The 13,956-nt window shown below is 58.2% G+C and overlaps 1 protein-coding gene across 1 annotated transcript; it reads left to right on the top strand.

Annotated features, from left to right (window-relative positions):
- The first annotated feature begins 842 nt into the window (after positions 1-842).
- Positions 843-6,613, top strand: KIAA2013. Its single transcript, XM_079103486.1, is given in 4 exon segments — positions 843-2,058; positions 3,953-4,530; positions 4,532-4,807; positions 6,368-6,613. Coding segments are annotated over 4 exon segments (1,905 nt in total). The 5' UTR covers positions 843-1,025; the 3' UTR covers positions 6,386-6,613.
- The last annotated feature ends 7,343 nt before the right edge of the window (positions 6,614-13,956 follow it).

Genomic DNA, 13,956 nt, shown 5'->3' with positions numbered 1-13,956 from the left:
GGTGGGACTGCAGGTGCACAGCACGGCTCCCGCCCTGATAATATTTAATTTTTTAGATTTTACACATATGTAGAATCAGACAGACAGGCACCTTCCAGCCGGGAGCTGGCCCTCCATCTGAGCAGACATTTCTGTATCTACTCACAGCCCAGAGAAAGCCACCTCAAGTGACCCTTCCATTCCAACTGTGAAAGCTCTGTCTGGCTTTGGAATGTCCACAAACCAAAGTGGAAACAATCGCCCATTGTCCACCTGGTGCTCGTGTTGAACTCCCTTCCCAAATTGCAATGTGAAATTTCCTTTTTGCATTGACAATTCACAATTTAAAGGCATTTTAGAAATACGAGATTTTAGTGTCTTATATCATTTAATGAGTTAAAACTCAAGGTTGACATCAAGAGAAACACTTGGTGTTGTACAGACACTGACAGTCCTGGATCGGATTTGTGCCCCCATCTGGTGTACATACAGCCAGACAGACCAGGAAGAGTTGTCAACAAAATATTTCCCAGGAAGTCCTTTCAAATGGTTACTTTTTCATTTTTTGTACTTTGCCGAATGATTCTTTTTTCTTTCTTTTTTTTTTTTTTTTTCTTTTTCTTTTTTTGCAGTGAGGATCATCAGTTTCACAGAAACAATGTACTTGTTTAAATCTGGGGGCTGGGGAACCCATCAGTAGCAAACGAGGCCCAACACGTGTTGCGTTTGGCCGTCTCCCGGATTTTTTTTAGCAAGTGAACGGGACGCCTGCAGGCCCGCGGAGACACGCCTCCTCCTCCGCGCCCCACCCCTTTTCCATCTGTCGCAAAAGAGTCTGCGGTGCTTTACGGCCGGCGTCGTTTGACGGCGGGAGGTAACCGAGGAGGAGGAAGCGGCGGCGGCGGCGGCTGCCTGGGCGGCTGCGGCGGGCGTCGAGGTGGGCGCCGCGGTCCGGGCCGGGGAGTGAGGCTGGGCCGGCCGGGCCGGTGGGCTGGGCGGCGGGCCCGGCGGCCTCCCCCGCGCCGTCGCCCGCGCCTGGGGGCCCGATGTGGCTGCAGCAGCGGCTCAAGGGGCTGCCGGGACTGCTGTCGAGCAGCTGGGCCCGCCGCCTCCTCTGCCTGCTCGGCCTCCTGCTGCTGCTCCTGTGGTTCGCGGGCTCCGGGGCGCGGCGGGCGGCGGGCGGCCTGCATCTGCCGCCCTGGGCCCGCGGCGAGCCGGGCGCCGCCGAGTCCTCTGCCTGCCTGGAGGCGGCCACCCGTGCCTGGCGCGGCCTGCTGGAGCGCGGGGAGGCCGTGCCGCTGGGCCCTGGAGTGCCGGCCCTGGTGGCCAACGGCTTCCTAGCCCTGGACGTGACCGCCAACCGGCTGTGGGTGACTCCTGGCGAGCGGGAGCCCGCCGTGGCACCGGACTTCGTGCCCTTCGTGCAGCTGCGCCCGCTGAACGTGCTGGCCGAAGCTGGAGAGGCGGTGCTGCTGCCGCGGGAGGGGCTGCTGCGCCGGGTGCGCTGCCTGCAGCTCGGAAGCCCAGGCTCTGGCCCTGCAGCCGCCGGCCCCGGGCCCGCCTCGGCCTCCGGCCTTGCCGCGGGGTCCGGCCGCGACTGTGTGCTGCTGCAGGAGGACTTTCTGGCGCACCGGGGCCGACCCCACGTCTATCTGCAGCGCATCCAACTCAACAACCCGACGGAGCGCGTGGCCGCGCTGCAGACTGTGGGGCCCACTGCGGGCCCGGTCCCTAAAGCCTTCACCAGCACCCTGGAGAAGATCGGAGATCATCAGTTCCTCCTCTACTCCGGCCGGTCCACACCAGTGCCCACCGGGCGGGTGCACCTGGTGGTGGTGGCTGCCAAAAAACTAGTGAACCGGCTCCAGGTGGCTCCCAAGACGCAGCTGGATGAGACGGTGCTCTGGGTGGTGTATGTCTCAGGCCCCATCAACCCCCAGGTGCTCAAAAGCAAAGCAGCTAAGGAGCTGAAGACGCTCCAGGACTTGGCCCGGAGGGAGATGTTGGAGCTCTTGGAGGTGCCGGCAGTCGAGCTGCTTCATGACCACCAGCGCCTCTGGGCACAGCTGTTCAGCCCAGGTGAGGCCTGGCAAGGGCTTGGTGCATCAGGGTGCCCGCAGTCCACCCTGGATATGTCTCTCCAAGGTCTGCGGAGGGGACACTGAAGGTTAAAACTTAGACCCGGCATTTGATGGGAGGGTCTCTACTTAACCTCATAGTCGCTGTGTGACCCTGGATTAATGGTCTACCTAACTCAGGGTGAGATTGCCGTGAACACTGAGTGTGAAGGTCGGGTACTGTATTTGTTCTCATAATGAGTCCTGATTTGAGTAGGTGGAGTTTATAGGGTCTGTTCATAAAGGGTGAACCAGCAGGAGAATCCCAGACCCTCTCCACAGGTATCGTGGTCTGTCTGGGACAGGCCTGGGCTTGGCCTGGCGCTGTGGCTGTGTCTGTTTACAAGGAGGTTGGAGACTGGAAGGTTCACGCCAAGTGGAAACTCTCTCCCCCACTGACTGTTAAGAAAATCCTATTTGGATGAGAGAGGGATTTTAGTCTCCAGGGTTCCGGTTGTCTGAACTTGTGTGGTTGATCGCTCAGAGAATTTTCGTTCATTGAACAAACATTTATTGAACCTTCTGCCAGGGCTGTTCTTTGCGTGGGGGAAACAGGCGAGCAGAACAGAGCTCTTGGGTGCTTCAGTCTGGTTGGTTGGAAGACACACATTAAGAAAGTGAGATCTAAGTAAGACGTCTTTTGGGATAAAAAGCACTGTAGGGAGGACTGCAAATAAGATGGGCGGCACTGTGGCATGGGGGCCCCAGCTTAGCTGTCATCTGGGGAGCCTGAGGAGGGGACACAGCTGAGCTCTGAGTGGCAAGAAGCAGCCGGTCATGTGAGTGAGGAGGGTGTCCAGGCTGGAGGCTGCCCTGTGGAGGAGCAGGTGCCGGAAAGCGCCTGCTTGGTGAACTCTGTTCTCAGAGGGATGGGGAGGGCGGCTCTGAAGGGCCCTGGCTGCCTGTGCAGAGTGTAGACTGCAGGGGCACCTGTGGACGTGGGAGAGCAGGTAAGCGGGGAAGGTAGCTGGGATCAGGACTGTGACCATGGGGACAGAGAACCAGGCAGGTGCGGATAGTGTATCGAGGGGGCAGCTGGGACCTGGATGATGACTCCTGAACTTGGGGACTTGAGCATCTGCTTGGAGACAGTTTGGGGAAGGCTTGGTTTGGGGCCAAAAGAGTTCAAACCATGTCAGGTGCAAATGCCTGTCAGGTAGCCAAGTGGAAAGGGCAGAAGAGTGGTGGAGTCTGGAATTTGTTCAAGTTTGGGAGACATCTGTATGATATCCAGCATGTGTCTGTGTGACACCCAAATCCAATTTGACACCAGATGACACCAATTTGGGGGATGTCATTTAAAGCTACAGGACTCAGACAGGTGTGGTGATACACATCTGGAATCTGGAATCCCACAGTGAAGCAGGAGGATTGCCTGGGCATTTTAGCAAGACCCAAATAAAAAACAGCTGGGGAAGTAGCTCAGTGGTAGAGCACTTGCCTGCGTGTGCAAGGCCCTGGGCTCCGTCTCCAGTATCACACGCGCAGAGACTAAGTAAAGCTACCAGCCTGGAGAGAGCGGGATGGGAGAAGAGGCCAGGACCAGCGGGCTCAGATGACTGCCTGCCACAGGGGGTTCCGGTCATGGGGTTGGTGCCATGTGCTGTGAGGATATAGTCCTCAGCTCTGGTGGGAGGCCCCACTGCCCTTGGACATGACTTTAGGTTTCAGGCCCTCGTGCTCCAATGGCCACGTAGGGCAGGCGGGTGGATTTCTCCTGGACTCTGGATCTGGGACACCATATCCGTTGTCTTCATCCCTGGGGCCCCAGGCTTCCCTCCGCTGTCCTGACCTCTGCCATCGCTGTGCCCTGGCCACGCCTTCCTCCTTAACCCGCAGCCTTCGTGGTCTTTCAGGGGTGGAGATGAAGAAGATCACGGATGCCCACACCCCATCAGGCCTGACCGTCAACCTGACGCTGTACTACATGCTCTCTTGCTCGCCGGCGCCTCTGCTCAGCCCGTCCCTGAGCCACAGGGAGCGAGACCAGATGGAAGCCACCCTCAACTACGAAGACCACTGCTTCAGTGGCCACGCCACCATGCACGCCGAGAACCTGTGGCCGGCCCGGCTGGCCTCTGTGCAGCAGATCCTGCAGCTCTCCGACCTGTGGAAGCTGACCCTCCAGAAGCGGGGCTGCAAGGGGCTGGTGAAGGTGGGCGCCCCGGGCATCCTGCAGGGCATGGTGCTCAGCTTCGGGGGGCTGCAGTTCACGGAGAACCACCTGCAGTTCCAGGCCGACCCCGACGTGCTGCACAACAGCTACGCGCTGCGCGGCATCCGCTACAAGAATGACCACATCGACCTGGCCGTGCTGGCTGACGCCGAGGGCAAGCCCTACCTGCACGTGTCCGTGGAGTCCCGCGGCCAGCCCGTCAAGATCTACGCCTGCGAGGCGGGCTGCCTGGACGACCCCGTGGAGCTGACCGCGGCGCGCGGGGGGCCACACCTTCTCGGTCATGGTGACGCAGCCCATCACGCCGCTGCTGTACATCTCCACCGACCTCACGCACCTGCAGGACCTGCGGCACACGCTGCACCTCAAGGCCATCCTGGCGCACGACGAGCACATGGCCCAGCAGGACCCCGGCCTGCCCTTCCTCTTCTGGTTCAGCGTGGCCTCCCTCATCACCCTCTTCCACCTCTTCCTCTTCAAGCTCATCTACAACGAGTACTGCGGGCCTGGCGCCAAGCCCCTCTTCAGGAGCAAGGTAGGACGCTGGCCCTAGAGTGCGCTTGGCGCCATGTCCAGGAGGGGCTGGCGGGCAGGATGGGTGTCCTCCGCTGGTGCCACGGCTCTCACCACCAGACAGGAGCACGTGTGTCGAGAGGCCATCAGGAGTGACCTCCCCGAGGAGGCCTGGGGAAGGCCGTGGAATCCCAGGGGAGCGGAGGAGGCCCCTGGCTTCTGTGGCAGCCGCGGCCCCGCCAACCTAGGCATTTAAAAATAACAGACCCTTAGCAAAGCAAAACGCTGACCCCAGGTGGACATGGAGCCCTCTCTGAACTGCTGGTGCCCCTGTCCCCACCCCAGGGCCCGCCCATCACCTGAGAGGTCAGTGCCTCTGTGTGGGCCTGTCGGCAGGACCCTCTGGTCAGCACAGGACAGGGTGCGCCCCTCCTGTCTCCTGAAACGTCTTTGCCCCAGAAAGCTGGGATTTTGACCTGAATGGCACTGTCAGCTGGGGTAACCTTGGTGTCTCTTGGTGGGTGAGGCCGCCTCCTCTGCCTGCGGCCACCTCCATGCTTTCTCCCATCAGGGCTTCGAGAGAACAGCCAGAGGGACCGGGGTCAGCAGCCAGGGAAGGAAGTGTCCAGAGGGACTGAGCTCTCCCTGCTGCCCTCCTCCCACATCCCTGCACCCCTGCCCGCTCCTCCCCAGCTCCCCCTGACTCCATTCACCTGCTCCTCTGCCCTCTCCCCCCTCCCCTCCTTCCCCTCCCCTCTCCTCCTTTCTCTCCCCTCCCTTCCACCCACCTGCTCCTCCCCTCCCCTCCCCTTCCCCTCCCCCTCCTCTCCCCCTCCCTCCCCCCTCCCTCTCCCCTCCTCTCCCCTGTCTCCCCTCCTCTCCCCTCCTCTCCCTCCTCTCCCTCTCCCCCTTCCCCTCTCCCCTCCTCTCCCCTCTGCGCCCTTCCTCCCCTTCCCTCCCTTTGCACCCTTGCCCACTAGTCCCCAGCTTCTCCTCCTCATGGGTAGAGAGCCCAAGACCCATGCAGGTGACATGCCCGTCATGCCCGAGGAGGAGCTTTGTGGCTACCGCTTCCTGTTTCCACCCAGGGCTGGACTGGCCCAGGAAGCAGTGCCTGACTGCAGGGGAGGTGGAGGCAGGTCCAAGTTCTTGTGCTGGAAGAACCTGTAGATCAAAAGCCACGTGCCACAGACACCCAGAGCCACCGCTTGGTCACTGGTGGGAAAGGGCCACACCGGCACTGTGGGATCTGCAGCCTCTGTCCAGCAGGCTGCTGCTTAGCACTCCTGACCACTGGCTTCTCTGTATTTAGCTCCTCAAACAGTCTGGACGTGGGCCAAGCTGCCTCGGTGGGGACCTGACCTTGTCCTCCCTAGTGCTCCAACTGGGCGGCGCCGGAGCAGAGGAACCCCAGGGGTCACAGGCCACTGAGCCGTGGTGACTAGCCTGGTCAAGAGCTGCCTGCAGGCTGGGTCTGAGCCTGGTGGGGGTCACCAGGGTCACCTCGTGCCTGCCACCCTGGGTGCTCTAGCTGGCCACGGGTGGCAGTGGACAGTAATTCCTTGTTTTGTAAATTGAACAGGAAGACCCCAGTGTCTGAGGGAACTGCGAGTCCTGCTTTCTGCCACCGTTTGCACAAGACGCCATCTGCTGCTACAGACAAGGGATCCTTCGGAAGCACCTACCCTTTGTGCCTTGTGGGGGACAGTGACGCAGAAGCGCTTGTGGGCACCAGCTCGCGTTGGAAGGAACGAGTGTCCCGGGTGGGGGGGCAGTGGACCTGTAAGCCTTCCACTCAATAAAGTGAACCTGGTGGAGCGTACTTGAACTTGAACTCACTCCTTCCACACCCCCTTCTCTTTCCCAGGAAATAGATCCTCTTTTGAAAAGACTTGTTTAGGAAAATGGTGTTCTTCCTGATTTCATGTGTTCTTTCTTGAATGAACTTCTAATTTATTTTGGTTGCGATCTGCTGGATGGTTTGCATCCGTGGTAGGCGGTGAGCGGTGCCCCTTCCTCTGGAGGCCCGTGCAGCCCCGGGGCTGGGGCTGGGCCCCTGGCGGCTGCCCTGCCCGCTGGAGAGCACAGGTGCCACCTGTCCTTGGGCTGCACCCCGCCTCCCTGTCACAAGCCTGTGGGGACCTGTGGTTTTGTACTTTTGGGCTTCGGGGGAGGTGTTTAACTTTCTAGCAATTGGTGATTGTTTGGTTTTGAAATACCAAAGCTTTTTTGTTGTTTTTAAATAAATCTCTTTGAAACTTCCACGACTGGTCTGTGTGTGTCCCAGCCCTGGTCCAGCCCTGGTCCAGCCCTGGTCCAGCCCTGGTCCGCTCCTCTCCCCCGCGCCCCACTGGACTGCTGGGTGGCCTGAAGCAGGACGCTTGCCTCACCAAGCCCTGCAGGCCAAGGAGGCAGCCCAGGCTGTGCTGCTGGCCACCTTTCAGCTGCAGGATGTTGGGACGCCTTCAGCCCTGCCTGTCCCGAGAGCCCAGGTGCTCCGGCCTGGGTTTTTCTAGCCACAGGACAGCAGCAGCAAAGGGCCACTGCTGGTTCACAGAAGCGAAGGTCGGGGCCCTCGCCTCTGCGAGGAGGAAGCCGCCATCCCTGGGACCCAGAGGGGACCAGCCAGACCTGGCAGTCCACCCGGTTTCCCAGACTGTGCGGTAGCAGCGTGACCCCACAGGAAGCAGAGGTGCCTCGCCCGGTGGGTGGTGAGGGAGAAAGGGAGAACCCCGCTCTGCTGCTGGCGGCCTGGGCTTCCGGAGGCTCAGTGCTCAGCCCTCTGGCTCCTGTGGCTGGTGCGGAGCTCAGCAGGCATCTCCCAGGTGTGGCTGTGGCCGCTTGCCTGACTCGGTGGGAACGGGGCAGAGCTGGGTGTCCTGGTGTGATGTGCCTGCCAGTTGCCCGACGGAGCTGGAAGCTGCTAGACCAGGAGCGGCCACGCTTGGTGACTGACTGCTGTACCGAGCGGGGTGTGGACGCGAACCTGGGTGCCCAGTGCCCGAGGGATGCCTCCTAAGGAGCTGAGGTCGGTAGTCACAGCTCGCATCTGGGCCCCCGGCCCCACTCAGACGAGGCAACCAGGCCTGGCCAGGATACCCTATCCCAGGCCACGCAGCCCAGCCCAAGGTGCTCCTGTCCCCACCCAGCTCCCGCCCTGCTGCGTTCCTGGGTGGCTTCTGCAGGGCGGCTCTGTGCCAAGCATTCGGCAGAGCGGAGGGACTGCTGGCTGCTGACCTGAGTGGGCCAGCTCTCCCGCAGGCTCGTGGGCCAGAGCAAGACCCTCCACAGACCCCACCATGCTGGCACCTTGGCTGCAGACGCCCAGTGAGGGACACGTGAGGGACACGTTTCTGTGGTTCCTAAGGCACCCAGCCTGTTCTGGAAGCCAGAAATGACAAAGCGCATTCCTCCAGCCGAGGTGACGAGTCAAGCATAGAGGCACCCAGGTGAAGAAGAAGTCTCGGGCTTTTCCAGCTCAAGGGTCGGCCGCTTCAAGGGACCCGGGGGACCCTGGGGAGCGTCGGTGAGATTTCCGTCACTGTTACAAAATACCTGAGGAAATCCGCTGGAAAGGAGGAAGGCTTGTTTTGGTCCCTGGTTGGCTGGTGCTAGTGCTCTCGGGCCAGGTGAGGTGGCACAGCGTGGCAAGAGTTCCTGGTGGAGCAGATGCTCACCTCGTGTGGCTGGGAAGAGAGGAGGGGCCCCTTCAAGGCCACCCCCGCAGTGACCTCGCTCTGGAAGTTTCTACCACCTCCCTCCCAACAGTGCCGCAGGCTGGTGACCCAGCCTCCACACAGGCCTCTGGGACACGGGGTCTAAACCACGGCAAACGCAGGCCCCTGTGTCCCCGAGGCGAGGGTCTGTGGCTTGCCTTAGCTTTTCCTCACTTTGGCCCTGGCCCTCAGGAACCAGCTCCTCAGCAGCAGTGGCCCGGCTTGGCCAGTCTGATCAGGGTCTGGCAACCAGGCAGCTACCCCACCTGCCCTCCCTCTAGAAAGGCAGCCCAAGGCGAAGGAGGCCCGCGGTGGAGCAGCAGCCTCGCCCTGCAGGAGCGACCTCGGCTGGGCACTCCTGCTCCTGGGCGTCGCTCCCCGGACTTCGGCCAGTGGATGCCTCACGTGACTCGTGTATTTCAGCAAATGTCCACTGAGACTCTTCAGGCAGGCCCTCGGGGAGGCCACGCCCGAGGAGCAGCTGCCGTGTGCCTGGTGCTCTGCCAGCTTAAGTTCCGTGAAGGCAATGGCGCTATCTGTGCTTGTCATCAGGGGCGACAGGAGTCTGCTGGTGGAATCCGCTTTTCTATATCATGCCATTAACCCTTATGTTTCTATCCAGACTTTGGGCCACCGCAAGTGACAGGGAAATTCCTGATGACTGGCTTAAGCAGAATGGGAAGTGTTGGTCCACATGTCAGTGTAGTCCTGTGGGAGCTTCAGGAGTGGTTTGATCCAGGACTCAAGTGACTTCAGTGGGAGCGATTCTTAGCCCTGCTCCCTGTTAGGTCAGCTTCATCTTCAGTCTGGCTACCCTGTCCCTTGTGGTAACAGAAATGGCCTGATGGCCTCTAAGCATCAACTCCAAAGGAGTCCAAGTCCTAGCACCCCTACCCAAAGCAACGAGGCCCACCTCTGATTGGACAGTTCAACCTCCAGCCGATCACTGTGGCCATTACATATGTAAATTAGGTCAGAGCAAGAGGACACCCCAGCACTGGGATGACAGTCACAGGAGAAAGGCGTTTCCCAAAGGGAAGTGTGGACGCTGGTGAGGATGGAGGGGAGATGGGGGCTCAGGGCAGAGCGCGGCCTCCACGTGCCAGGCAAGCCGAGCTTCCTTCCCCTCCGGACGAGGAGAGCGAGGGTCTGAGGTGACCTCACTCGCCCAAGACCCACCGCCCGAGGAGTCAGGATGTGCTCCCAGGTGTGTCCAGCTCCAGAGCCAGGCGTTCCCACTGCTGGCCCCGTCGTGGGGACCCATTTCGAACGGCGTCCCGTCCCTTGTGTCCTGAGCAGCTCCGGTTCTGCCGGGCGGGGGCGACACCCCATTCACCCAGGGCTGTCTGCGCAGGGCGGGCCCCAGAGCCTCGGAGAGACAGTCGGTGGGACACTGGCAGACGGTGCCCCTTGCCAGCTCCTGACCCTGAGGTGGAAGCTCGGCCCTGGGCATGGCTGGTCACTCGCTGGACTGGAATGTGGACGGGGCAGGCACGCGTCCACGGGGAGAGGAGCAGAGCCGGGCTGAGGGAGCAGGTGGCTGGCACCTAGCCCTGCAGGACCCGGGTGACACTCCAGCTGGAACAGGAGGGAGGTGGGAGCTTCACGGCTGTTCCCAGCCGAGAGCAGCACTGCCTGCCTGCAGCTCGGCCCTGCCCAGAGAGCCCGGCTGCCCACACCTCTGGCCTCAGGGCAGGGAGCTCTGGACTCATCTGGAATGACAACTGAGGGACTACCCCCTTCTCCTCTGAGCAGGGTCAGTCGAGGGTTCAGCCTCCTCCTAAACCAGAGGCTGATTTGAGCCTGGCGTGGTGGCATGTGCCTGAAATCCCAGTGACTCAGGAGGCTGAGGCAGGAGGATCACAAGTTTGAGGCCAGCCTCTACTTAGCAACAACTTAGCAAGGCCCTCAGCTACCCAGTGAGAATCTGTCTCAAAATGAAAAAATCAAAATGTCTTGGGAGGTGGCTCAGGAGTAGAACACCCCAGGGTAAGTCCCCAGTACCAACCAAGCAACCACCCCCAAAAACAAAGAGGAGTTTACCTCCCGGTTCCAGAAAGCAGAGCCAGCGAAGAAGGGAGGTGGCAGGGCGGTCAGAAGGAAGCCCGGGTGGGCCTTGGCGGGTCCCTGCCCAGTGGGGGCCTGGGAACGGTGGCGGTGGCTTCTCTAGGAACAGGACTGGCAGGTCCCTAAGCGGCACCCGGGAGGTGGCCCTGAGCGCCGGCTGGGCGGGGAGGGGTCCCGAGGCCCCTTCCCGCTGTTGGCATCCGGGTGACCTCAGTCGGGTGAGCCCAGCATTCACGCCCCTCGGTCCCACCTGTAAAATGGGCCTAATGACACCTCAGCTGCACAGGGTGGCTGGGCCTCCCCCTGATGACCGCGTGCGAAGGCCGCTCCCAGCAGACTCGGGCTCCTACCCACCGCAGGGACCTCGCCACCCACGCACGGCAAAGGCCGCAGACCCAGGACAGAAAGCCCTGTCTGTGGAAGCCGCGGCCTCAGAGGAGGCCCCGCCTCTCCTGCCTTTCTCTGATCCGAGGTTGGAATCTGAGGCTGGAATCCGAGGCCAGCGCCCACTGCTGAGCGGTGCCCCCACCTTCACTTGGCCCCGGCGGCAGGGGCCCAATAGTTTTGCTTTTTCCGATGCTGGGGATCAACCCAGGGGCTTTACTACTGAGCCACGTCCCAGCCTTATTTTTTTAAATATCCTTTTTAGTTTCCACGGGACCCTTTGCTTATTTATTTATATGTGTGCTAAGCACAACCCCAGTCCCAGCATTCAGTTTTCACTGTGACCAAGGTCTTGCTAAGTTGTCCAGACTGGCCTCGATCTCGCCATTCTCCCGCCTCAGCCTCCAGCCTCAGCCTCCCGTGTCGCTGGGATCACAGCTGTGCCCCACTGCATCGGGTCACTGTCACAGACAGGAATCACAGACATGTTCTTGACACATCCCAGTTGTCAGGAGTATCTTTAAATGTGGCTCATGCTCATCGCGACCTTGATATGACGGTAGTCATCAGAATAAGTGTCACTAAAGGAGCACGTGTGTCACCATGCCACAGATTTGTTTTTAAAATATATTCAAGCCAGACGTGGTGGTGCATATCTGTCATCCCAGCAACTCCGGAGGCTGAGGCAGGAGGATCACAAGTTCAGGGCCAGCCTCAGCAACTTAGTGAGACCCTGTCTCCAAAAAAAAAAAAAAAAAAATATATATATATATATCTATATTTAAATTCATATTATTTATATATTATATATATTATTATTTACATATATCATATATATTAAGGACTAGGAATGTAGCTCAGTGGTAAATTGCCCCTGGGCTAAATCCCTACTACATAAATAAATAAAAATGGAATAAAAACGTATTCAGAAGCGCTCAGCGAGGGACCCTGATGGGCACGCATGAGCAGGTCCACAGGTACGTGAACCTCGACTCACCCAACACCCAGGACCACCGAGGCTGAGACCTCTGCTCACTTCGCGCTGCCCACTTCTCCCCAAATCGTTTTGAGGTAAATCCAAGAAAACACCCCTTCCGTGTAGATATTTCTGTTCATTCCTCTAGAACAGAAGGGTGCAGACAACCAACCCTAATAACTGACACACATGCCAAGAAATCAAGGGTGATTCCTCCATATCGTCAAATATCCAGACACAGTTTACAGATGCAGCCGTCTCATAAATGTGACCTGTGTGAGAAACAGTGAGTTTGGACAGGCTCCGGGCGGGTGCGGCCCACTGGTGTGGCCCATGGCCTGACCCTCGGCACCGCACGGGCCGCGAAGCCTGAGTCTCCACCTACATTCACCAGTCTTCACAGTAATGAACGGGTTCTCCAGCATCTTATGCTCGAGATCAGTTAGGTTTTTATTTTTATTTTTGTTTTCAGGATTTTTATGAACTCAATGATTTAAACATACTTGTTGGGAACTCAAGGATTTAAATATATCTGATATGTTTTGAACGCTTGCATTTATTAATCTCAATGGTCAGACGATACCACCTTTGCCCCGCAGGTGCCCCTTCAAGATTGCATACGTCCCAGCTCATGCCAACCATCTCCCCAAGCAGCCGGGCTTCCTTCAAATGGGGCAGTGGTATTTGGAGGCCAAAATTTGGGTGTTCCTTATACTGGGTTGTTTTTATTTAAGTTGTTTTGCAAGAGATTGAACCGAGTACCTTGCACATGCTGGGCAGGTGCTCTACCACTAAGCTATATCCCCATTCCGTACACTGGGTTATTTTATTTTTAAATTTTTTTATGATTGATTGCTTTGGCGCCTTCTTGTCAAGTTCTCTAAATATACATATATAGTTGTAGATGGGCACAATACCTTTATTTTATTTATTTTTTTCATGTGGTGCTGAGAATCGAACCCATGCCTCAGCATGCTAGGCAAGCGCTCTACCACTGAGCCCCAGCCTCAGCCCCATGCTGGGTTAGTTTTAAAGAAATGCTTTCATAACTATTTCAGTATAACTGGTCATTTTGTAACCTGGTGTGCTTTATTAATTTAAAAAGGTCCCTGTGCCATAGAAGTCCCTAGCACAAGCAAGGTATAACCTTTAATACTCCGGGGTATTAAAGGTCTCAAGAGCAAACGAAAGCAGTGGCCACCAGCAGGTAGTCATGATTGGACACTGTAATCTCCAACCTTTCAGTAGCTGGACTGGGCCACCCTTCTCTGTTAGAATAGGGTTCGGGACCAATGCAGCAGGACTGGACTATGGTAAGGGCCTCTGGACCCTCCAGCCTGGGCTTACTGCACCAGAGAGGAGTCGGTTCAGGGCCAGTACAGACCTAGTACCCAGGCACTGGCCTCTCTACTTAGGAAGGGGAGAACTGGCCACAGGGACCCACCTGGAGGAGAAATGGAGCTCACACAGGAAAGTCGGAGGTGATTCCCTCTGGCCTTTACTGGGACAGACAGTGCTAGTTTCCCCAATCCCAGTATTCAGCCTCTGCCCCCTAGAACCTAGCATCCCTGGCTGGCTTTCTGGCTGCCTAGAGGAAAGACTACACTCCCCAGCACCCCACGGAGCTGGGTGAGGCAATGGGACTAAGTTCTGGCCAAAGAAATTGGTCAGAAAGGGGCTCGGGTTGTAACTCAGTGGCAGAGCCCTTGCCGAGCGCATGGGAGGCACTGGGTGCCACCTTCTGCAGCACATGAAAATACAGGTATAGTGTCACTCTACAACTAAAAAAAAGACATTGGTTAGAAAGTTCATTAAATTAAACCCATTATAGCCACATCAAATGCCTTTCTCAAGTTTCTTACCCACAACGGAGGGCCTCCTTCTAGTTTGAGGGCAAGTCGTCCCACCCCGCCCGCAAAACACAGTGCTCACAGAAAAAGCAGCCGACTGCAGTTCTGAAGAAGAGGCCGCTAAGCTTCACAGCAAGGGCAACACCGAGAGCCACCGTCAGGAAGGCTGCTGGCTTTG

The sequence above is a fragment of the Sciurus vulgaris genome, assembly GCF_902686455.1.
Source record: "Sciurus vulgaris genome assembly, chromosome: 1".
Taxonomy (NCBI): Eukaryota; Metazoa; Chordata; class Mammalia; order Rodentia; family Sciuridae; genus Sciurus; species Sciurus vulgaris.
This window is presented reverse-complemented; position numbering and strand designations above follow the sequence as displayed.